Raw genomic sequence first — 25,896 nt, forward strand, 5'->3', positions numbered from 1 at the left:
CATTAAAGAAAAAAATAGAAAAGAAAACATCACCACAAATGTGAATGACCTTTTAAATCATTTAGGGAGCACATAACTACATGTACAACACACTTGTTTACTATTGTTCTTTACAATGAAAAAAGTAATGTTCTATCAACATTTTAGACATGAAATATTTTTGCCAGATATTTGAGACGGCGAGTCAAAAAACATGAAAACATGATGTCGGGACCATTGTTTTACTGAAACACATCACATAGGGATGTGTGTGAATGGTTTTCACTTTGCTGAAAGAACGCACATCTTTTTTTGTGATCCGTGGACAGAACTTTAAAACGGTGGTTGTGTTTAAAATTCTGTAACTTGAAAAGTGATTTGAATGATTCTTGTACTAAAAGAAAGCTTATGGATTGGGCTTTCATATCCTATATTTTGAAAGTGCTACATGCAGAACTTCACTAAAACAATAGTCCCGACATTTGGGTTTCGTTTTTGTTTACTCACCCTGTACAGGTACACATGTATGGTACCAATATGCTATTTATACTTTGAATAAGAAAACATCCTGAATTCAGCTAATAAGCCAGTTCCACATCTCGATGAAGTAGTTCACATCAAAGGTCATTCTGGATAAAATCGCTGATGTGATATACGCGATGTTACACTGACACCCATTCTGCTTGTAATTAACGCGCGAGCGCAGTGCGCCCGTCTCCCTGCGCGTTCGTGCGCCTTCGATTATCCCAAAGGACCCGTGACCCATATCATTGTGCGCATTCACAGTTGAAGAACTGGCTTATAGCAGGAAGACTTGCAGTACATTGCTGGTGTTAGATGGCAACCACCCAGTAATATGTGGTTATATAGAATTCAATTTTTTCCATCACATTCATAATTTTTCTAAAGAAAGGTTTTAAACTCTGACTTGCCTGGTTTGTTTCCAACACGGCGTGTTTCCTTGTACATGTATAAACAATGGTAAAAAATACTGTTACAAACACTGAATTAACAAAAGCCTATACGGAGACGTCCCTCGCTCGCAATTTTCAGAAGTAAATGGATTTGGAGACGAGTATATTGGAGGGATCGTTTTTCAAGATGGCTACTTTTCCGCTTTGGGGAAAATAAGGGTCGTCTTCTTTGGGTGAGAATATCTCGAAAAGTCAATGGTCAACCCACCAAAAAATGAAAAGAAAATGAAAGATGACATTTTGATCATCATTTTTCTGTGCAGCTTAAATACATGTAAGAGTTCTGAGTATTTTTAGAAGAATTTTGAAGTATGCGCATTTAGCACTAGTGTCTATGGGAATTTGATTGCAGGGTTGCACCCTTATGGAACTCACGGTGGTCACTTTCATGTGTTATACAGTGTAAAACAGGTTGTCCCACAAAAAAATCTAACAGTCAAAACCAATTAATTAAGGTATATTGCATGTGGGTTTTGGAATATTTTCAAATTACCTCTTAAAGTCAGATAACCAATCTACCGTAACACTTGCACCTGAAAACAGGCAACACCCCTGAGGTTTGGTTGCTTTGCCTTCTTGATGATGCTGCCATATCTGTGCTCTGATTGGCCTGTTTCTCTGGTACACTTTGCGCCAAGCGGAACGCAGTGCATAGAAATACATGCCTTGGTCATGAATCTTTAAATTAAGTTGACCTCCACGCCACAGGTCAGTAGGCTGACAACACGCTAGTAGATCTCATATTCTAAATTGCCAATTTTTTTTTTAAACTGCGTTTAGTCCAACTCGGAGTGAAGTTCAGAGTCTCACGTTCTGCCGTCAGTGTTTTGATGGTCTTGGCTTACTTGAGTTTGATTATCGGGAAGATGTTGTGAGTGCCGAAGTCAAACTCGGGGGGTACTTTGGAGTCCCTCTTGTGGCCTCCCATGAGCAGCTTGATGACCACCACGTTAGTCTTGGCCACCCGGATCAGTGCATTGAGCTGAAATGAGAAAGGGAAAAACGAATGGGTGTACTTGAGTCCATCACAAGTCCTGACAAGTCCCAACAAAACCCATCACAAGTCCTCAAGACTCAAATTAAATCATCAGTTGGCCTGTGACAGAAGGATTCCTTTGTTATAAGATTTTAGGCTTTGCATGGCGGAGTATAAGTATCGTTTCGGTTTGCGGTAACACCATGTGGTAATAACTACTGCTTGTAGAGATTTTTTTCTAAAAAGAACTTGTCTGCTTATTATCAACTTTTGCTATTAAAGTAGTAAGAGACTGTAGAGACCAAAGACAAGTTCTTTAGAACTTAAAGCAGGACTGTCCTTATCAGATCTAAAACTACTTAGCGAAAGTTGATAATAAGCACGACAAATTCTTTTCGGAACCAAATATCTACTACCAGTAGTTATTATCACATGGTGTTATCGCAAACCGAAACAATACTGATTCCTTTGATATTTATTCCCTGAGCTTGTAGAAAGGACTTGTGTTTTCCTGGTGACTTCACACGTGATGGACTTGTGATGAAATCAACTACCACACTGGTGTTATGGATTGTTTTTGATTTTTAACTCACTGGAAGAGGTAGTGGCACATTGAATATTGGGTTTTTCCGTTTATCAACATTATTTTATTTAGCAATGTTTACTCAGCGCTGTCCAAGGGATTGCGGGGCTTTTGTCTTTTACAAGCATGCTTGGTGGGACTCGACCATAATATGCTTAGCGGTTGAGTAGTTGAAGACAACTGCGCTTGTAAGCAAGAGGTTCTTGATTCGAGTCCCACCCGAGCAAACTTGTGAATTTTTTTCACGAGAGCTCCACTGTGTGGAACACACCAAGCGCGTGTACTGGTTTTTGCATGTTAATGTATGTTTCACAAGTCAGTCACAAGTCAGTAACAAATCATCAAGTTTTAATTTAAGTGAGAAGTTATTCAACTCAACGTTGGGTAGGGCATTTTCCATTGTTCATTTCTTGTTTTTTGTGATCTGGGCCAAATTTGACGGCTCTGCTGACCACAGCATTCCGCGCTTACGATCACTATTCAGTGCTAACAGCGTTAGCAGAAAAACTCTTCACTAACCCTGTACAGAATCCTTAGTTACGGGATGTACGCACGCGTGTAAGCCAAAATTTCTCGCTAAGGCCAAAAAAATAAATAAATCGGTCTCTGGTCAGCGCGCGCGTCGATTTTAATCATGCGCGTCGATCTTTTTTTTTCCAAAATGTTCCGCGGTACCTCCAACAACCCTTATTTCCGCACCTCCTCATTTTTTTTTACCAAATAGCACCAAGGAATGGGAAATTGCACCAAGGCAAATGATCGAAAGCACCAAGGCAAATTATGGAGGACACCAATGTACATGAGGACACCAAAAAGCAAGAGTACCCCACCTTGTCTGTACAATCCAAGCTTGAAAAAAAAAAAAAACGAAAAAAAAAAGCCGCGTGGCCGCGTCAATTACGGAACTTTGGTCTGACCAGAGACTGAATATTTTTTTTTTTTGGCCTAACCCGTGAAATACGCTTACCATAAGCACAGGCCTTACTGCTAAAGTAAGCAGGGATTTTTCATCAACGTTAAGCAGAGCCATGAAATTAGGTCCTGGACCAAATTTTACCTCTGGTGTAAGGTTGGGGATTTTCTCCAGCATCGACGACGCCTGCATGAAGAACTTGTAGGCCGTGTAGTACACATCCAGTGGGGTCCGGTTGGCGTCCATCTTACGGATATCCGTCATCTCGCAGAACGTCTCGTACTGCACGAGGGGTGGGGTCAGGACCGCGCTGAAGGCGGCGAAGCGGTGCTCAAAGCGCACCTTCTCGTTGTCAAACATGCAGTTGGGGCGCTTGAGCTTACCGTCCATGGTGAAACCCACCACAGCCTGTGGCGAAAGAAAATCATGAGAAGTTACAATCACGTTTATTAGCCTTTTTAAAAATCAGGATAAACATTTGTAGAGAACTTTGTTTAATTTTGTGAGATTCTAAATCATAACTCATGGCACCATAACTCTCCCAGATCTCCCCAGAGTAACTGGACGCTTGATGCTTGTTGAACCCTTAAACCTCTTTCTAGCGTACGTAATCCTTACTTGCAGCCGAGAAGGTGACTTGCGAAGAACGCGGCTACAACTTGGTCGAGCCGAAGGCATGTAAAGGTGCCTTTGGGGAAGTTAAAATGATTATATTTCCACGTGGCACATAGTTTTACAGACTCATGAATCATTTATTTTCAGCATGGGGAAATTCTCAACTATCCTTTTTTTTTTTTCAATTTATTTGAAACTCACACTTATTTCCATACCAAATGAGAAATTTAAGCAGAGAATACATGAATAAGTAAATGTCTCGAAAGTAAGAAAAAAACATGAGTAGTGAAAAACATGTCTGGTTGTAAATTGAAATAAAATATCAAGGTACCTTGTAGTATGCTGAGCACAGGAGCTGATAGGACTGCGCGATGGCTAACTCCCGCTCAAACGGTCGTATCTTGCGTCGTTTGCTCTTCTTCTTGTTGCTGCGACTTTTGGCTGTCGGTTCGGTGAACGCCGCCTCGTTGTCCTGTAACATGCTGTCTGCCCTGGTGATGGTGGAGATGAACCAGGCGTAGAGGAAGTCTGCCAGATACCTGCAAAGGAGGGTACGGTAACAGTATACAAATATAACATGGTTTGAGGGTGGATAGTCCATATTAGCTCCCCTCGGTATTGGAAGTTCACAAACTAGTTCCCGAGGCGAAATACCTCATACCCCGGTATATATTCAGGTACCAAATTTTGCTGTTTCAGTATTCACCTCACAGGCATACAATCTTCAGAGAAACTGTTCAGCTAACCAGAAGAATATTGCTCAACCTCAGAAAAGTTCTTTTGCAATACAGTAACTTCCATGGGCTTATACTGCATTGTGGACAACTTACTTTTAGTTGAAGAGGCATATTTATTGTCCACAATAATCTCCAATTCAGCATCATTGAGCTCGGGAAAACACTAGTTAACATTTACTGTGCCGCTATCTTTTCATGTGTAGCCAGGGGCAGGGCAATCTATGTAACCTATGTGACAGTCTACTACGCATGCGTGTGCTCTTGGTAAACAGCAAAATTAGCATCCGACACGCGATGTTGAATGGACCAGTGAGAATTCGGCTCTCCATCATGAATATGTATGAGTCATAGTCAATAGATGCTATGTTGTTGAACTCGAACTTTTCATATACAAGAAATGTACTCGTCGATGGTCATCAAAGGAGCCACAAACTTGATTTCAAACTGAGACTTATTTTGTGCCAATAAATGTCCCTTTGTAGAGTCAAATTTCATTTTTATTAGCGAAACACACAACTAGAGTTTATTTTAGGAGGTTAAGTGCTCAGATTTTATGTTTTGTGTGAAAGGATCATGCATTGAGTCCCACACTGAGTTCATTTCATGGACCTTTTAATGGATAAATAAATTTTAGCAGATATAAGTTTGAAAAAAAAAAAAACACTTCTACAATTAATTCCCCTGTTATAATCCTTGTACTCAATGCACTCTGTCACAGTGTACAGTGGAACGTCGCTATACCAAACACCGCTATACTGAACATTTGGCTATACCGAACATCGTCCTTGGCTCCCGATTTTTGTGTACAAAACGTACCAAACATTGTTGTTCAAAAAATGTCAACTGAAGAGCGACAAGTGGCTATTATCTCCCCAAGGAATAGAAGGGGAAAGCCACCCATTGCAGTAGGTAGTAAGCTCAAAAACTGTGTAATTACATAATTCAATAGTCGGCACTTGTTCAAAGTCGTCTTTCAATAACTACCAGGGCATGCAGGATGAAGTTCTGAAGGGCGCTTTTTATTGAAAAGTGAGTACCAGAGCACCAGCAGCTTAAAATCACTATATCGAATGATAGCTATTACGAACAATTTCTGTGGATCCCGCGATGTTAGTTATAGCGGCGTTCCACTGTACAAGTATGGTTTTACGATAGAGGACAGACACACAAAGGGAGAACAAAAGACCCTTTCAGTCCTCGAGCGTTGGGTCTTTTGTTGAAAACAGTCCTCGATCTTATGGTTATGTGCTTTGTCTAAAGGAGAGTGTTATATTACAGTGACAAAGGGAAACACAAAGCATTGTCCTCGGGCGTACAGAAATTCCTGACTGTGTGTACATCTTCGCATCAGAGCAACAAGGTGGTAACTTGATTCTGCAACAAAGTCCTATCTCGTGCGAATACGCTCCGTTCAACAAGATCATATCTCGCGTATCGTGACGTCCATTGACTTTGTATGTACATCCGGGATATTTTAAGTGAGATACAACCTTTTGACATTGAAAACTCACGTTTCACGTACATGACACCCCACGCCATTTTAGGAGATACGACCTTGTTGCACGGACACCACGACATGTACATAGACACAGTCACCATTGAGTGTGTATTCACAGTGGACACCTTTGAACCTTCTTTTTCTGTGTCAAAAAATTATGGAAAAAAATCCCACATTGATGAGGGTACATACCAGTAGATGTAGTGATACTCATGTGCTGCGTACAGCTCCAGTTCAAATCCCGACAGGACATAACGTATCATGGTGCGCAGTGTGTGGTACATGACCCAGCTGCCGAAGCACGCTTGATGGGGCCACTTGGGATCCGACTTGGTCATGAAGGACAGGACGCCAGCGTCAACCTTCTCAGCCTGAGGAAAAATGCCCGATGAGATAAATATACGTGATGCTTTCTGTCAAAACCAGACACTTCTCGAAACAAGGATATATGACCAAAACAAAACGTGCGACAACATTTGTTTTGATCAAGCTTGCAACTGGGAATTTAGGAAAAAAAGGGGGAAATTCTAAACCACACAAGACTTTGTACAGTGTTTTGCAATTTGTAATGGCATTTGTGAGAAGTTACAAATGAGGAAAGCAGCAGATTCGAAGAAAAGTTGCATGCCTGTTTGATTTCCAGATTAGCAAATTCATAATTCTAAATGTCTAAAATATATTTTACAAGTTTGAGATTGTATTTTTTTAATGATTTGTAAAGGTGTAACAATTCCAGAAATGCATAACCCATGACAAGTTAAGTTTTTATTTAAGTAATTGTAATTAAAGATACGTTGGAAGGAATACTTGCCTCATCTTGGAGATTGGCAAGTTCTTCGAGGACTTGGCCCAGTTTGTCCCGCTGTCTGGCCCGGTTGTGGCCCTGTATCTGTACTATGGTGCACATGGGCTGTGAAGGAAGTAAAATAAACAACACTTGAAGTTGATGATTGTAATATCTTGTGACTGATTTTTTGGTGCTATTTTAACACTTGATAGATAGGGTTGGTTTGGGCCGAGTTGGGTTGGGTTGGGTTGGGTTGGATTCGGTTGGCTTAGGTTGGGATGAGTGAAGTTGGTTGGTTGGGTAAGGCTTGGCTGGGCTGGGCTGGGCTGGGTTAGGCTGTGTTGGGCTGGGTTGGGCTGGGTTGGGCTGGGTTAGGCTGGGTTGGGTTGGGCTGGGTTGGGCTGGGTTGGGCTGAGTTGGGCTGGGTTGGTTTGGGCTGGGCTGGGTTAGGCTGGGTTGGGCTGGGTTGGGCTGGGCTAGGCTGGGTTGGGCTGGGTTGGGCTGGGTTAGGCTTGGCTGGGCTGGGTTAGGCTGGGTTGTGCTGGGTTGGGCTGGGTTGTGCTGGGTTGGGCATGGTTGGGCTGTGTTGGGCTGGGTGGGATGGGTTGGGCTGGGCTGGGCTGGGCTGGGCTGGGCTGGGTTGGGCTGGGTTGGGCTGGGTGGGCTGGGTTGGGCTGGGCTGGGCTGGGTTGGGCTGGCTTAGGCTGGTTGGGCTGGGTTGGGTTGGGTTGGGTTGGGTTGGGCTGGGTTAGGCTGGTTGGGCTGGGCTGGGTTGGGTAGAATTTGGCTTGGTCGGGTTGGGCTGGGTTGGGTTGGGTAAAATTCGGCTTGGTTGGGTTGGGCTGGGCTGGGCTGGGTTGGGTTGGGTTGTGTGGATTTGGTTGAGTTGGGTTGGGTTAATTTGGGTGGAATTGGGCTTGGTTGGGTCGGTCAGAATGAGGCTGGGTTGGGTTGGGTTGGGTAGAATTGGGCTTGCTTGAGTTTGGTTGGTTTAGGTTTGATTGGGTTGTGTTGGGTCACATTTGGTAGGGTTGGTGGGCCAATTTCAAGAGTTTAAAGGGAATAGATCCAAGAATGAAGCCTACCCTGACAGCGTGTAGCAGCAGTGAATCCACCATCTCCTTGACTTGAGGGTTGTTGTAGATCGGCGACCTTGGCACGAGCGCTGGCGGGTACACAAAGGATCGGATGCAATCTCTCAGGGATTCCTGCACCAATTCCACGCCAAAGACCTTCTTGTTGTTGAATGGGAGAAAGAGGAGTTGCAGAACGGAGCGGGACAGTACACAGGGACACTGCTTGCTGACCTCACCGGTGAAATCCTGTCATGCAATCAAATACCACATTTCATTCAATCAAAATCCTTCGAAATCTCCTTGATGGTTTTGAATGGTTCAAAGTGAATATCATTGATCTCCATAAAGAGTGGATAGGACACGCGTATACTTGCACGCAGTGAAGATTCGGAAAACGCGGACACAAACAGCTGGGTAGTACAGTGAGGATTTAACGTTTGCGACCGCGCATGCGTGACGTGCGCATGCTGTATGGTCTGTGACGAACGCATTTCAAACTTTCAAACCCTCACCGATGACTACGCGTGCGTGCACAAGATGGAGGGCGCTGTGTCCTATCCAGTCTTACTAATGGAGATCAATGGTGAATAAACAACATTTGCAAAACATAAAAAACCTACCAAATTGTTATGAAATACCTTGATGGACTGTTAGTGATTGACAGTCTAAAGCATCCTTTAAAATCATGGCAGCTGGTGTGCTGTCTTTTCAAGAAAGTGGTATTTTTGTATCAATTTCCAACGCTGGTCAGGCGACCATCATTGGAAAAAACCTGGTTTTTTTTTCAAATACTGGCCCCAATCTATCATATTGAGTAAGTCCGCATTTTGTTTGCAATCGATTACACACCTGTGAGTGGGTACAAGCCAGCTAGACTTGTTCCCTGACCTTACAATTCCCTGACGTTTATAAAATGCTCCGTTTCATCTTACTGGGGTCAGAGAACCAGACTACAGGAAAACAATTGTTTTCTTGATGTCTCCAGCATCTACGAACACAAAACTCCAAACAAGGCAGTGTAACAATATTGCCATAGAATATACTATCTCCCCAAATCCATCCATTTCTGAAAATTACGGCAAAAGCAAATGTTGTTTATTCCCTTTAAAATTTAACACCTAACACTCATTTCAAACTAGAATTTTAAAAAGTCCTGCTGAACAAAGTTATTCCTAAAATTTTGAGTTACGTTTGAGATTTTAAACAGTTAGGAACAGCGACACTCGAAAGTTTTAAGAAATTGAACATCTGAATCGTTCATAATGACTCCAGAGTCTACTTGATGGGTATTAACCCTAACCCCCTTGGGTATTTTTACTAGAAAGTATCCTGAATCCGCAAAAATCCATCAATTTTGCCACGCAAAAAAATATTGGTTGACAGTGAGTCCATCAGAATCCACCAATTAGACGGGAGTAAATCTGTTGGAATCCTGAATCCATCAAAGTCAACCAACTGCTCAATATGGAGGTATCCTGAATCCATCAAAATCCTGCAGTTCCGCTAGGCTAACAATCCTGAATCCATCAAAATCCCCTAGTTTTTGCAATATGGAGGTATTCTGAATCCGCCGAAATCCCCTGAAACAGGTGTGTGGCTTTTGATGGATTCAGGTACGTTGAGGTTAATGAAATCTATCAATGCAGGTGAGGGGTCTTTCTTGGCTTACCATGATGGCATGGAAGGAGTTTAGATTGGTCACCTCGCAGACTGTCCTTAACCTCCCTACCAGACCCTCAAAGTACGTGACGGCTGCGGCACGGTCAATGATCTTGGAGTATCGAGGGAAGGTTGGTGGCAGAAGTCTCTGGTTGACCAGGGGCTCGAAGCCCATGATCAGCGGGAAATCTAGGGATAATTACGAGTCACTGGTTAACCAATGGCTCAAAGCCCGTGATGAACGGGAAACCCAGGGATAATTGGGGAGTCTGAGGCTGAGCAACGGCTCAAAGCCCATGATCAGTGGGAAATCTAGGAATAATTGCGAGATTTACTGGTTAACCAACAGCTCAAAGCCTGTGATGAACAGGAAACCCAGGAATAATTGGGAGTCTGAGGCTGAGCAACGGCTCAAAGCCCATGATCAGTGGGAAGTCTAGGAATAACTGGGAGAATCACTGGTTAACCAACAGCTCAAAGCCTGTGATGAACAGGAAACCCAGGAATAATTGGGAGTCTGAGGCTGAGCAATGGCTCAAAGCCCATGATCAGTGGGAAATCTGGGAATACTGACGAAGTCTCTGGTTAACCAGAGTAACTCATGTATCCATATTTTCAACTGCTGTGGTCTGAGCGGTCTGTAGTTGGATACCTAGAGGGGTGGACTTATAGATTATAGGGTACTGGGTTGATGGGGTAATTGGGTACAGGAGTGATGGGTACTGGGCTGCTTGGCTAATGAATGGGTACCAGATTATAACTGTGACTCCTTTCTTTCCATCTGCACTGCTTTGAGTGGTTGCTAGTTGGATGCCTAGATGGATGGATTTCTGGATGATTGGGTACTGGGTTAATGGAATAATTGGGTACTGGGTTAATGGAATAATTGGATACTGGGTTAATGAGTGGGTACAATATTCTGTGACTCTGTCCTTTCATCTTTACTGCTCTGAGCAGTCTATGTGGGATGCCTAGATGGATATATTCCTGGATGATGGGTACCGGGTTAATGGGGTAATTGGGTACTGGGTTAATGGAATAATTGGATACTGGGTTAATGGAATAATTGGATACTGGGTTAATGGAATAATTGGATACTGGGTTAATGGAATAATTGGGTACTGGGCTAATGAGTGGGTAAAATACTCTACATGTGACTCTGTCCTTTCATCTGTACTGCTCTGAGCAGTCTCTGGTTGGATGCCCAGATGGATATATTCCTGGATGATGGGTACCGGGTTAATGGGGTAATTGGGTACAGGGTTAATGCATTGATGGATGTTTGGATAGTAGGCTAATGAATGTGTACAATATTCTACCTGTGACTCTATCAGTCCCATCTGTGTTGTTCTGAGCGGACTCTGGTTGGATGCCTACATGTAGATGGATGGATTTCTGGATGACTGGGTACTGGGTTAATGGGATAATTGGGTACTGGAATAATGGGATAATTGGGTACTGGGCTAACAAAAGGGTACAATATTCTACCTGTGACTATATCCTTTCCATCTGCACTGCTCTGAGCAGTCTCTGGTTGGATGACTAGATGGATGGAGTTCTGAATGATTGGGTGCTGGGTTGATGGATCATGATTAGGTACTGGGTTGATAGAGTGATTGGGTACCGTACTGGGTTACTGGGATAATTGGGTACTGGGATAATGAGTAGGTACAATGTTCTACCTGTGACTTTGTCCTTTCCATCCGTGTCACTCTGAGCGGTCTCTGGTTGGATGCCTAGATGGATAGATTTCTGGAAGATTGGGTGCCGGGTTGATCATTCATAAGTTAGTTGGGTACTGGGTTGATGGGTTAATGGGATAATTGGGTACTGGGCTAATGAGTTGGTTCAATGTTCTACCTGTGATTCTGACCTTTCCATCTGTGTCACTCTGAGCGGTCTCCGGTTGGATACCTAGATGATGGATTTCTGGATGATTGGGTGCTGGGTTGATCATTCATGATTAATTAGTTGGGTACTGGGTTGATGGGCTAATTGGGTACTGGGCTAATGAGTAGGTACAATGTTCTACCTGTGACTCTGTCCTTTCCATCTGTGTCACCCTGAGCGGTCTCTGGTTGGATGCCTAGATGGATGGATTTCTGTATGAGCGGAAGTAGATCGCCAGCCTGGATAAGAAGCTTCCGTGCTTCCTCCACTCCCTGCTTTACCTGCAGGACAATTGAAACAAAGAAAAAGGCGTAGATGTGTATGTGAGTTCAAAGTGGTCAAAATGAGAGTATTCTGGCGGAGGTCAAAATGAGAGTTTGTGGGTATTACGAAAAAGAATAAACTTCTCCTTACAGTACTGTTTGCTGCACTTCAATCAGACATACCGCTGACAAGTTATGGCTGTTTACAGTTTGCGTTTATTGACATGTCAAGAGAATAAAATTCTGAGAAAAAAGGCTTTTGAAGTTTTAACTGTTTAGTAGCCAAGTAAATTATAGACGACGATAGATTTGATTTCACAATCTTTATATTTTTTTCTTTAAAATATGTGTAGCATACATATAAAAGATTACAAAAAAAATCAATAAATCTGAAATACTGAAAAACAAAATGAGCCCATTCGGGTTTTGCATTTTTCTCCAGTACGGCCTGTGCCCTAGTCTAAAAATCACCTGTTATCCACGAAGCCAAGTCCTGTATAACGTCTGATATGTCTAGACATGCAGATATATGCAAGCCACGCGCCAGCCAATCCGAGTCGACTTTACTAAATCATGACATCATTTCATTCCCAAATCAGAACAATTCGAATGCAGTGTTTTGTAATACAACAACAGCCGGGCGCGAAATCGCATTACATGATACAGAGCGAGTGACAATTATTTTTTTATCCACTGTCTATGACGCGCAACGGGTGAATGACCGAAGACCTGATACAGAAAGCGCCCGCTGATTGGTCAAAATCCAGGAGGTCAAGAGGTGGGGTCTTGCCTAATTAATAGACCATGGCTTTCACCATGGTCTATTACATAGACTACCTTTGCCCAGGTCCATCTTATTTTGCCAGAGCGCCTCACATAATAACAAACTTTGTCTTATGGGGTACGTGCCAATGCTAGCGAGGGCGCTGTTTGACTTCCTGCCAAGAGCCAAGGGGATTTCTAACCTCCGGTCACTTCACTTAAGGCTTCATCTCTGGCTCCAAAATCATTTTAAAGCCTAGTCCAAACAAAAGGAGATTCTCTAACCCTTGGCCCTGATATTGTAGGATTTGGTGGTCTCAATTCATATCCAGGACGAGTTCTGCAGCCAATTTCATGAAACGTTAATTTATGGCGTATCTCAACTTGCACAACATCTTATTGTGTAAGTTGCGCAACATTTCACGCTGCGCAGCATTTCACTTATGACACATTTCGCGAAAGTCGGATAGTGCATAATGCCGCGACTTGCGCAATAAATTATGGCGTAACTTGCACAATCATTTTAGGTGGCATAAGTTGTGACATAGCAACTGAAAATGACATTTTTACCAGCAAATCGGAACTGTCATGGAGCCCGCTATAGCACAACTTATCAAAGTTGATACAAGACACTTACAACTTTATGTCTGAAGTAAAAGATTGTCTACTTTACTCGTTACATAATTTTTTAGAGTTGCCGAATGATTCTGAAGAAAGTCGGACAGAATGCTGTTCAAAATGACCGGCTGAGGTGATCCAACGACTGTTTCGTAAATGCTGTTTTTGTCCTCGTCCATGATGTTTAAATTATTTAAAACTTTGCACAGCTACACCAAGTTTCGTGAAATCGATAGTAAGTTTATTGCCCAGCTGCACAACAAAGTTGTTGCGTATTAAAGTCTAATGCACGTCGCAAGCTGCGCACTTTTTCGTGAAATCGGCTGCTGGACAAGTTGCAGACATTGCATCGGGTATAAATTGCAGAATTCTGAACAATTGCCCTGCAATCTTCCTGCAATGAAGTCATCAGTCTTGGCGAGTCAAGCAGTTGCTAATGAAAACTTTCCCGGAACATGTCCGTAACAAATGCAGAGCTTCTTCCAGACAAAGTAAATGATTCTACCTGCAACTTGTCCAGAAATCGTCCCGGATATAAATTGAGACAGGCCCTTACCAAAGTAGAACAGAGACCAATGTTGGGCAAGCGTCCCTCAACTATGGGGCCTTAAAATCTCCTGAAATCAAAGCTGGAGACAAGAACACGTTATTACCTCTTTTTTGTTGGTAGCTAGGAGAGCTGTGTAGAACATCCGGCAGAACTTGAGTCGCCATTGAACGGCTAGGCACTGCTCATGCTGATAAACAAGATAAGAGTCTAAGATTACATATCAGTGCTAAACGGCTCATTCTACAAATTTGGGGTCCACATTTTTCCTGTCCCTGTTACATCTGACACGGACAAGTTTGTAAATTCTGGATGCACCCCAGCCACTCCTTAATGCCTTTCACCTTATGGGCTCCGTGCGCCAGTGAAAGAGGGCGCCGTTTTACCTAGCAACTTTTACCTTTTACCTGGGTGGGACATTTAGCTGGTTGACGTGCACCGTTCCTTGTTTGTGACGCACGTACAGCAGGGGATTTGTACTATGTACACGTACACGCAGTGGTACGGCCGCGCGTCGCGGCAAAATTGCAGTCAGGCAAGATGGCGTCGGTCGGTCACCCCCAACTGTACTTTCTTTGCCGGTGAGGGGGTACTTGTGAACGGAGCGGATTGGGATTGTGAAAAGCAAAATTCCTACGCAGCATATAAGAGAAGTTGGAACTCATTCTTAAAAGTGGCAAATTAACAAGTTTAGAGATAACAGCTAGGGGCAGGAAAAATGTCACACCTTGGCCACTAAAGTGATAGAATGACCCATACGATAAAGCAGAACAGGCGTATGTGTACATGTATAAACATTCAAATCATGGACCTTGAACAATGGACCTTATTCACCAGGAAGTCATTTTTGTCGTGTTCCCTGAATGTATTTTATAAATTGTGAACTGTTGAAGGGGATGGTGCCAGACTATTATGCATTCTAGCCTCACTTAAATCTTTTTCATCAATGTGGCTTAAAACATTAGGGTATGTTCGATCACAAATTTAAAATTACTCATCAAAGCAGACCGATATTAATTTAGAATGAACTTTTACCTCGCTTTCAATTTAATATGGCCGACTTGTGAATACGGCTCATAGAGGACAAGAGGGCCCACGATTGACCAAAGGTCCACTTTTGATGTGTGTGTAAAAAACATATGGGGGGTCTTCCTAAAAAGTTAAAGTATAAACAAAAGAGGGACAAAAGAGGGTCCACGATTGAAGGTGTTTACACACTTGTGCGCATACACACTACACATTGATCTGATACACCGCGCCCTCTGGAGACATGCACACAATAGGGAACAAAAGATTGTATACGTCCCCACAGGGCAATTTCTATAGATGAATACGTCATCACAAGGTAATTACTCAAAAACTAGGTATTTCCAAGGTACGTGGATCCGTCGCAAATGGAAGAGATTTATAAAAGGGATATAAGTCCAAATTTCAGGCAAGGAAATTAATTCTGGTTAAAATAAGAGCATTTTGAACCTACACTTTCAAACTCGAAAACTTTACTACATGAGAACAAAGAAATGTCTCCACAAGGAAACAAATTTCAGTGCACACATTGTGCATGAAACATTATGCACAACACGTTTCATGCAAAATGCACCATTTAAAGCACATCACCCGTTACACATTACAAGTCACGACATCTCACAAGACATGCTCCCAGACTTCTCATCATAAGTAAACAGTGTAAAGTGAAAACGGGTACCTGAAGCTCTGTGGCTGCATCCCGCTCCTCACCCTGTCGGCTCCTTGTGCTCTTCAGAGAAAAACATTTTAACAAAATGCATTATGATTTGTGTATCATAGATAATAAAGCAACCCTCCAGCAAATCGTATTACTGACTGCAGTGACCTGAAGTCCTGTCATCTCGATCCCAGCAGAATCTTTACTCAACGGCAAAGTTACAATTCAAACTGTGTTTGTTTTTAAACTTGAAGTTATGCGTTGTAAATCTGTGTTTAATTGGCTCAATAATAAGAATAATAATAATGGCGTCTTGTGTAGCGCTCATGTCCGTCACAAAGTGACGTTCCTGGCACTCTATTATTACCCTGGCTTCAGCACGGCTGCCATTACAGCGCTCATGCATTGAAGGAATTTCTTGCATATAAATTGCAGGATTCTGAATAATTTTTTGTGGGTCGGGTCGTATTGGGTTGTTTTTGGGGAGTTCAGTTCAATTTCGGTTTGGATTTGGTTTATATCTATGTTTTGGGTCGGTTTGGCCTGGTCAGCCCGACCTGATCCACAACATTAGCTAGTGGTAACATGCTGCTCCATGCCATAGAGTACCGAAGTGTGACGTCACCTGCCATTGTTCCGGTTCACTCTGGTTCGCACGCTGATGTCTTCACACAAAGCTGTGCGCTTGGAACAGAATACGCGGTGCGCTTCGGTACGCTATTAGAACAAGGGTAGTCTAGTCCTAGATACAGAGCTTGATTTCAGTCCGGGCCACCATGGTGAAGGGGAAGGCTTGGGATACCTGACACCAACCTTGATTCGTCGGTTGAACTCCTCTTCCACTTCCCTCAGCATTCCCACTACCCTGAGATCAGTCACGTTGTGGGCAAGCTTGAAACCATACGTCATGGACTGAAAATCCTCCTGCAGATAGTACAATGAAATATTAAAGTCAGTACTTTAAAGGTACATGTAATGCACAACATTTGCAAACATTTCTTGATACTTACTTGACTGTACGTGAATAATAGTCTCAACCATCCTGTGAAATCATTGCGACTGGTATGCTGTCATTTTCAAGAAAAGTGGACTTTTGTATCATTTTCCAACGATGGTTTGGCCGAACCAGCATTAAAATTGGACAGGTTTTGTTACAAAGAAAAATGCATCAGATTTCTCTATGTTATTAAACAAAACAAAAAGGAGTAATGTAGTTGAGCCCATCGCAAGACTTCACAACTCCTTCTTATTGTAAAGTTTGTGAACTGTACTGTGACGAACTCAAGAACAGTGATCTAGTGTTAGTCGCAGGTTTCTAAACACTTCCTCGTTATCATTTATGGTGAATTATTGCTTAAAAAACTGAAAAAAAAATTCCGGGAAGGCTCAGAAGTAAATAAGAATCCTGCTACTTATACTCAGTACGATGGGCCTAATTGGGATAAACCTTGCTCCAAGTTATCCCGGATATTTGATGAGATGTCTCCTAAATCAAAACCTACCTCTTCAAACACTGAAGCTCGGACCACTTTGTCCTTGACGATGTCCACTATCTTCAAGACGGCCAAGGTGAAGGCCCTGACACAGCGATCTTCAATCAGGTCAGGATTGTGTGTGTAGAGATTGGTGAAGACAGTCTGGGCAAGGGAGTGACCTTCCAACCATGTGGCCTGAAATAAATATGAAAAATCAGCAATTTTATGGCTCTGGTAATCACAGAAATTTGGCTTACGATCACCATTCTGTGCTAACAGCACAAGCAGAAAAATTCTGTGCAAACCCTGTGCAAATCCTTAGTTATGAATACATGTAGGCCACAATTCCTTGCTAACCTACGGAATATGCTTAATATAAGCATGGAATTTTCTCACAAGTGGAGGGGGGGGGGGGGAGTTGGACACCATCTCTCTATGGTGGTATTTAATGTGGACGATCATGGACACTATAGAACTATATCATGCTAGCACCATTTCAGTCATGTTCCCTGTATCCAATAACAGGACTGATTGATAATTTTTCTGTGTACAAAGGAACCAGACTATTTTTCCATCCAGCCTCGCTCTGGTTACGTTGATTTGAATGGGAAAATTCAAGATGGCCGCAACATGATAATGGTCTATACAGGTGGCACTATTCATCTGCGTAAGTTTGCTGATGGTTTTGCAGGTTAAATTGATAAGATGGTTCATTATTGTGGTGTAACACACCTCCCTTCATACATTCCCCCCCCCCCCCACACCCTCCCTCCCCCTTCTAGTGAAACCATCGAGGGAGGAACACTTACTATACACGCCAGCGTGTTATCTATGATTCCCACCAGTTCGTCAGGCGACAGATCCTTAATCTTGAGGCCGCGGTGTTGGATGGATTGCTCCAAGCCCATGACTTGCCGCTCTGTCTGGTTACACATCATGCCGGCGTCCATCTTGGGATCCATCATCTCTATGGCCGACATAGCCTCAAACAGACCAAAGCTGGATCAATAAGCAACACATAATACCCAATTGAAAAGCTTTATTATTTCAACGAGGGGCGATCTGTTGGCTGTATTACACATACACACAATTGAAATTCCATGTTTTTACATGGAAACGAAAAATAAATCCAGTCAGATATGTATATTGAAAGACTCATGAAATTAATTCAACAAGAAAACAGACAGACCACATATTAAAAAGTACCCTCTAACACCACACATTAATTTGAGAAAGATAGGCAAAATGGAGACAAGTAGACTTAAGACTATGGAAGATAGTAACTCAGTAGCTCATTGTTTTAGTGGCTCTTTGTAGAACCTGATGTTGAATGAGCTGCTGTCTCAAGTGGTTCTCATCTGCTGTTTAAAAAAAAACCAGTTACTTCCATTTTTGGGGATGGTGGCAAAGTTTGTTTTCAATTTTTTTGCAATATCTATGTCACAGGATGAATTACATTAATTCCTTGAAATTTTGAGCACAGTGGAACGTCGCTATACGGAACACCACTATACCGAACATTCGGCTATACCGAACATCATCCTTGGCTCCCGATTTTTGTGTACAAAACCAACTGAACATTGTTGTTGAAAACCATCAACAGAAGAGCGACAAATGGCTATTATTTCCCCAAGGCAATAGAAGGGCAAAGCCACACATCGATGTAAGTAGTAAGCTCAAAACTGTGTAATTACATAATTCAATAGTTGGCACGTGTTCAAAGTCGTCTTTCAGTAACTACTAGGGCGTGCAGGGTGAAGTTCTGAAGGGCGCTATTTATTGAAATATGAGTACCGGAGCACCCGCAGCTTAAAATTGCTATACCGAATGATCGCTATTACGAACATTTTCTGTGGATCCTGCGATGTTCGTTATAGTGGCGTTCCACTGAATAACTTACACAAACAATGCAAGCATTTGCCAAGATTGGTAAATGATTTCCCATTTCCCAGAGGTAACACACTGAGTATACAGTGTTTATACATCGGTGAAGGGCAAAACCTGATATAGACTTACATAACCCTGAAGCAAAATTCCATCTTTTGAATAGATTTCCCAACAGATGTGCATTTCCCATTGCGACTGTTGGGAATGTTTGTGGGAGTGGAACGCAGCCCAGGATCCAAGCAAACACATCTTGGACGCTAGGGTCAAGCCTGATAGGATTTCACTTGTAGCTTTTTGGTGTTTATCTTACTTTGCATCGTGTAAGAGTTCCCCGAGTTGCAGCTGTGATGCTGCATCGGTGAACTCCTCCGTGATGTCAGTCCAGTTATACTTGATTCCTTGTGCCTCTGGAGAAAAACGCAAAAACAGAGGAGGAAAAAGTAAGAGAACGTACAGGGTGAGTAAAAAACAAATGTTGGGACCATTGTTTTAGAGAAGTTTTGCATGTAGCATCATCAAAATCTAGGGCATGAAAGCCCAAGTCATAAGCTTTCTTTTAGTACAAGAATCATTCCAATCACCTATGTACTTTTCAAGTTACGGAATTTTAAATGCAACCACTGTTTAAAGGTTCTGTCCCCGGATCGAAAAAAAGTTCAGTGTTCTTTCAGCAAAACGAAAACAAATCACATAGGGATGTGTGTGAATTGTTTTCGTTTTGATGAAAGAACGCACACCTTTTTGGTGATCCGTGGACAGAACCTTAAAACAGTGGTTGTGTTTAAAATTCCGTAACTTGAAAAGTACATGAGTGATTAGAATGATTCTTGTGCTAAAAGAAAGCTGATGAATTGGGCATTCATATCCTAGATTTTGAAAGTGCTACATCCAGAACTTAAATAAAACAATAGTCCCGACATTTGGGTTTCGTTCTTTTTTTTTTACTCACCCTGTACAACAGATGACAGATCAAGGTACAAGTCTCCCACTGACAAATGCTACGTAGAGATGTATTATCAATGACCCCCCCCCCCAAAAAAAGTGACAAGGTCACTTACAAGACTGATGTGTTCCCTATTAAGACAAGTAAAAAAAATATACAGGTTTCCCGTCCCCACCCGCTTACTTTTCCCCGTCCACCTTCTATTTTTCTCAATTCATACAGTTGCAAATTTTGTTGACATAGATTGTCTTTTCATTTGTTTCCAACATAAGATTGTCTTTTCATTTGTTTCCAACATAATTGTAGCTATGTACAAAAGCTCCTTTGGACATTATTTTATATCAGCAAAACAGAAACGAAAATGAAAGAATCCATTCGATATCGTGGAAAATCTGCCATTTTTTTCCAGCCTATTACAATGAGGTAATTGTGAACTGAACAAGCTTAAAGGGAATATACAACATTTGCAAACATCGAAAAATAAAACTACCAAGTTTTTACGAAATACCTTACTAGGATGTTGGTAAATGACAGTCTAAAGCATCCTGTAAAATTATGGCACCTGGTGTCAAGTCATTTTCAAGAAAATGGTATTTTTGTATACATTTCCAACGGTGGTCGGCCGACCAGCGTTGGAAAAACCTAACTATTTTTCAACCACTGCTCCAAATTTACCATGTTTTCAGTCCAAATTTTGTTTGCTATTGATTACATGTTCATAAACGGGTGCAGGCCAGCTAGACTGGTTCCCTTGCCTTACAATTTTCCATCATCTATGAATTGATCGGGTTTTTTTTGTGGAGTCAGGGAACCAGAACATTTTTGTTTTTCTTGGTTTTTCCAAACTTTTCGAACACAAAACTTCAAAAATGTCAGTTTAACAATATTTGATCTATTATACTAACCCCTCAAATAGTTCATTTCTGAAAATTACAGCAAAAGCCAATGATGTACATTCCCTTTAAGCTGGTAATACAGTTTTGTTTCCATTGAGGAAGTTTGAAGACACAAACCCCATCACATTTGGATGACAACATTTTTCACTGATGAACATGCAAAATGGATACAAACCTCTCATTTGTGTGATATTTGGCCTGTCATCAAAATCAAAACACTCGCTGGATGTCTGGGCAGAAGACTCTTCCCTGCTAAAAAAAAATAAAAAAATAGAAAAAGTGCTAGTTTACACACAATGTTTAACATTTAGATGATTTGTACAAACATTTTGGTTTATTTTGTACGCTACTATACAACACAATACCGGGTATTTAATGTCAGGATCTTTGGATCTTGGAACCAGACTATCAACCAAAAGGTATTATGTACCCAAAAATCATGGGTGAATTCGGTCCTGATCTTTGCAAAATATGATGAAAAAAATTCGCGTTTCTGCAATGAGCAACATGGAGAGGTTACACGTTCATGGGAAGATCGCTTGAGATTGACTTGTGTGTGCGTGTGCACAGCTGGCATCAGATGGGCCAATGATAGTGCTCCTTGATTGGGCACTTCGATTGGGCGCCTTTACGGCGCCCAATCAGTGCGCACTGTGAGTTAGACGCCCATATTGGCCTGTCTGATGCTACCCGCACGCTCACGCGCGCACAAGTCAATGGCAAGCTGACGGAGAGAACCCTTCTAATTCTAGAAGTAGTACTAGCCTACATTATTTTATCATAGGAAACAAAACCTGAAGAAAAAAACGAGTCCCGGTTGTACAGTTTTCGGCGATCGTGAAGTGAAGGGCCCGGTTCCTATAAGGGAACAAAATCCACTTTAAAATTATTAGACCTACCAAACTAGCCTAGTTGGCGACATTCTCAATAAACAGTTATGTCATATAGTCCGTGGGATGAGAGCCCAAAAACACTTTAGTTTTCGAGATACGCGATCTGGTCCGCCAAATTTTATAAAACTTTCCAGACATGTAGTTTATGATGTACCATATCGAAAAAACTTTGTTCACCGATCCACAGTTTGTTTGAGAATGAGAAAATCTGGGATAAAAACGCCGAAAAATTCTGCGTGAGAAAAACATAAGAAATAGCGCCCTCTATTGATACAGTCAGAAACCTTTTCGCACGCAATGAGTGCTTGCAAGTTTTCCCTGCTATTTTAAAACGTTCATCGTTTATTTCTAATATTCAAATTTGTCCATCAACACCGATTTAGTGCACTTCCAATGTATAATTTCGTCTGTTGTCAGACAATTTCAAATTCAGTTCAAGCAAATTCAAACGATGAACACACGTTTTCGTCACTGAGTATTCAATTTCGTCTCGTCTACGCCAAACCTTGTCATTCAGAAATTAAATTCGTCTAATTGATTTACATGTATATAGGACGAATTCGATCACTGAATGCTGCCATTCGGCAACAGCTTAGACAAATTTGATCTGTAATGACGAATATTCTCGACCCGGTGACCTAAAGAGGTTGACCAAACTTTGAAATTGAATGGTAAATGACTAATTAGTTTTGTTAAAAGCGTGTGAAATTTTTCTCGGGCGAAATTGAATGTTAGAGTTTGTGAATGTGAATGAAAAATGTTGTAGAATAGCCGGGAAAATCTGTACTTCTTTCAACTTTCATAACACATGCATATTCTTGATTTGTGTAATTATTTCTCATCACGATGCCAAACCCTTTTTATTATCAGTTTGTCCAACTTGAAATGATCAATGCACTGGAAGTTTTAAGATCGAATGTTATGTATTAGCCACATAAAAATTGATTAGTATAGTTAAACCGTATACCCAGATGAGAATCTCAGGGTAACATCTCTCAGTTCTGCCCCCTTTTTTTGGGGGGGGGGGGGGGGGTGGGGGTGGCATATGTCGAAAATCCACGAGTGAAATTTTTTAACAGACTTTCCCCCTTTTCAATAGCAGTGACGCAGAATTTTAAAAAGGGATTATATACATGTTTATACAACACCTGAATAAATCCCCGTCATCTGATTGGTGAATTGTAGATCACGTGACATATTATTATTCGGTATAATGCACGGTGCGACCATGCGTTATACCCATGCGTTATACCGTTTCACTTTGCGCTTGTTCCATGACGCGGTATTTGCGTGCAAAATGCATGCTGGTGTGCGCGTTCAGCTTAGCGCGTATTGTTCCAAAGAGCCAGCGCTACAGCGTTGGGTTCAAACATTTTCGTGAAGGGGTAGTTCAACATCTTTAAAATCAAAATAAATTGTAGTTTATAATTTACCAATCAAATGACGAGAATTTATTCAGGTGTTGTATAAAACAAATAACGAATGTTTTACGTTTGTGCGATGGAAAGAATAATTTCATTCGGTGACAGATTGAATGTTCTATTTCACTCGGCTTCGCCTCGTGGAATAGAACATTCAATCTGTCACCTCATGAAATTATTCTTACCATCGCACTCACAAACATTCGTTATTTGTATAATATCAGATAAGTTGAAACGTCTTATTACAAAACCACTCAAAAATTACATCTCATATTCTCATACATTAGGTGTACTTAGGTTGATTTGTATTTTTGATTACACTTTTATAAAAAAAAAAAAATGACTCAGAAATAAAAAATAAAAAACCGGCAATAACTACAAATACTTGTTTTTTATGTTCCAGGCACAATGTGGTTAAAGTAATCGTGATTTATTTAATATAATCTAATTATATTTCATTTGTATTTAAGTTTTTGTGGGGGGGGGGCAATTAAAACATGCACAGTTTTCACCCACACAAGAAGAATGGTATTTAGATGACATAAGTTTCTTCAATCTGTACTGAATGAGCACTTGACTGTTTATTTTCAACTGACAAAATGTATACATCACAGACCGATAACATAAATTGTTGTATATATAGGCCTAGGCCTTACATGTCAAAAGTCTCATCTTATAGTGAAGGACCCACTTTAATAAGAAAAGGAACTTATGTTCCCTTACTTGGAAGCTTTGAGTGGCAGCATTACAACTGCTATTATTTTGTTTCAGCTGAGTATCGTTTTTGTTATTTTGAATATTGTTTTAAGAATTGATTCATGCTTTGTTGTTGCTCCATCTATTCCGTTAAAACCACCAGTAAACCCCAACGGCCCACCCGCTTCCTTTTTTTTTGAGGCTGCATCAAATGATAACAATTTTTAAATTTCAGGCATACTTAGGTCATGTAGGTGGTGTGAGATCCTATTCTAAGTGCAGTGTTGGTGGGTCGAGTTTCCGCCGCGCCGTTCGAGTGCGAGAACAATAAAAATACTCGCGTCAAAAACAGACCGCCCGAACTCGTACGGCCATTTCGTGAGAAAAGGTTTCTGACTATGTCAAAGAGGGCGCTGTTTCTTATGTTTTTTCTCATGTAGAATTTTCGACGTTTTTATGCCAGATTTTCTCATTCCCAAACAAAGTGTGAATCAGGGAACAAAGTTTTTTCGATATGGTACACCATAATCTACGTTTGTGAAGTTTTATAAAATTCGGCGAACCAGACCGCATGGCGAGCGAAAAAAGGCCTCGTCCCACGGACTAATAGATAGAGGGCAGGGTTTTCATTTTTGAGGGAAATTTGGGGGTAAAATAACGATGACAGCACGGTGACAACATGCGACCCGAAAATAAAGATGGCGATCACTGTGCGATGTACCGTGAGCATGCACGGCGCGCTGAATCGCAAGGCACAAACCGCGCAGGAAAATTGTGATTTCTACCCTAAGAATCTGTTCAAAATTGCAAAACGGGTGTCATTAGAATTGAGAAAAGTCTGCTTTTGATTGTAATGGTGATTTTTGAGCAATAAAAAACATTTTTGACTCGAATTTGATCAAAACAAAACAGGGGCCCTACACTTCACGATCGCCCATTTTTCTACCTACACGGCACTGAGCCAACATGGCCAAGTTCATATTTCCCAAATATTTGTGTTAATGACTTACCAATAGCAATACCATGGGTAAAGGGTAGTGCAATTAAATTGTACGCATTGTTTTGCTATTTTTGCTAACCGAAACGTTTAATATAATAAGCCTGCGAAATTCATTGTGTGTAATATCGCAACTGGTCAACATAAATTTGTACACGGCCACTCACTGCAAACATTTTCCCCGAAAGGGAAAACACACCGAAACCGTCGAAACCCCGAATCTTACTATACCCTAATTCTTCCCTCATATCCTGAGCTTGAAAATTAAACTCTACACTCTCACATGTCGGCAATGGGCAAACCAAGAGCATTCATTTCACTTACCTGGGGCCTGAAGGCCTGTCGTCTGCCATGATACTAGTGATTAGACTTGTGCAGTAGTCCTACGAGGGCCGGGGAAATGAAGATGGCAACATTTTTTGTTAACAGTTGAACGGACTAGTTGCCAGACTATTTATGCGTTCAAAAAAATTGGGCAAAATTAGATGTTTATGAAAAAAAAATCAAATTGTACTAGGGGTTTACCTTGCATTTTTTTTTTTGCAAAATCGGGAAAAATCAGATGTTTCTGGAAAATTGCAGATTGTATGGGGTTAGTTGTAACTTTATGAAACATTTCAAATTGTAAGGGGTGAACATTGCATATTTTAGCGAAATTGGGCAAAATCAGATGTTTCCGAAAAATTTCAGATGTAAGGGATTAAGGCCAAAAAAAAAAGTCTCCGGTTTCTGGTATGCGCGCGAGTCGCCGTAGCCATGCGCGTCGGCAAAATGAAAAAGTTTTATTTTCAATGAACGATGATGTCTCAAAACCGCCAAACTCACTGGTTTGACTGGAATCCTGCTTATTGCTGCAAAATTTTAACGTGTTTTTAGATGGGGTTATGATCGAGAATAAGCTTTATGTGGCCTCTCTGGTCTCCCATAATATTTGCACTAAGTTTAGTCGGGCACCATTTGCAGTCATCAGCCGACATTTGAAGCAAGAAAAAAACAGGTAAAAAAAAAAAAAAACAAGCCGCGTCGCCGCACCACTTTTTGGGCAAGCTCCATACAAGAAACCGGAGACTTTTTTTTTTTTGGCCTAACCTTGCTTTGAAAAATTTCAAATTGAAAGGGGTTAACCT

At 41.5% G+C, this 25,896-nt stretch overlaps 1 protein-coding gene across 2 annotated transcripts; it reads right to left on the reverse strand.

The window, feature by feature from the left end:
* Positions 1–1,429: 1,429 nt before the first annotated feature.
* LOC119745960 (N-alpha-acetyltransferase 35, NatC auxiliary subunit-like) lies at positions 1,430–25,197 on the reverse strand. 2 transcript variants are annotated; one of them, XM_038222679.1, is made up of 16 exons: positions 25,094–25,197; positions 20,938–21,014; positions 19,234–19,330; positions 17,846–18,035; positions 17,064–17,231; positions 16,375–16,485; positions 15,583–15,633; positions 13,984–14,067; positions 11,830–11,968; positions 9,808–9,986; positions 8,148–8,384; positions 7,087–7,185; positions 6,468–6,646; positions 4,372–4,579; positions 3,570–3,833; positions 1,430–1,935 (listed from the first exon to the last, which is right to left on the reverse strand). In XM_038222679.1, the coding sequence occupies exons 1-16, from the start codon at positions 25,120–25,122 to the stop codon at positions 1,795–1,797; spliced, it is 2,253 nt and encodes a 750-aa protein (XP_038078607.1). In that variant the 5' UTR covers positions 25,123–25,197; the 3' UTR covers positions 1,430–1,794. The 2 variants fall into 2 exon arrangements, with proteins under 2 accessions (XP_038078607.1, XP_038078608.1); XM_038222680.1 differs by having other exon boundaries at positions 20,938–21,011; positions 25,094–25,190.
* Positions 25,198–25,896: the final 699 nt, after the last annotated feature.

The sequence above is a fragment of the Patiria miniata genome, unplaced genomic scaffold (genome assembly GCF_015706575.1).
Source record: "Patiria miniata isolate m_02_andy unplaced genomic scaffold, ASM1570657v1 HiC_scaffold_7, whole genome shotgun sequence".
NCBI lineage: Eukaryota > Metazoa > Echinodermata > Asteroidea > Valvatida > Asterinidae > Patiria > Patiria miniata.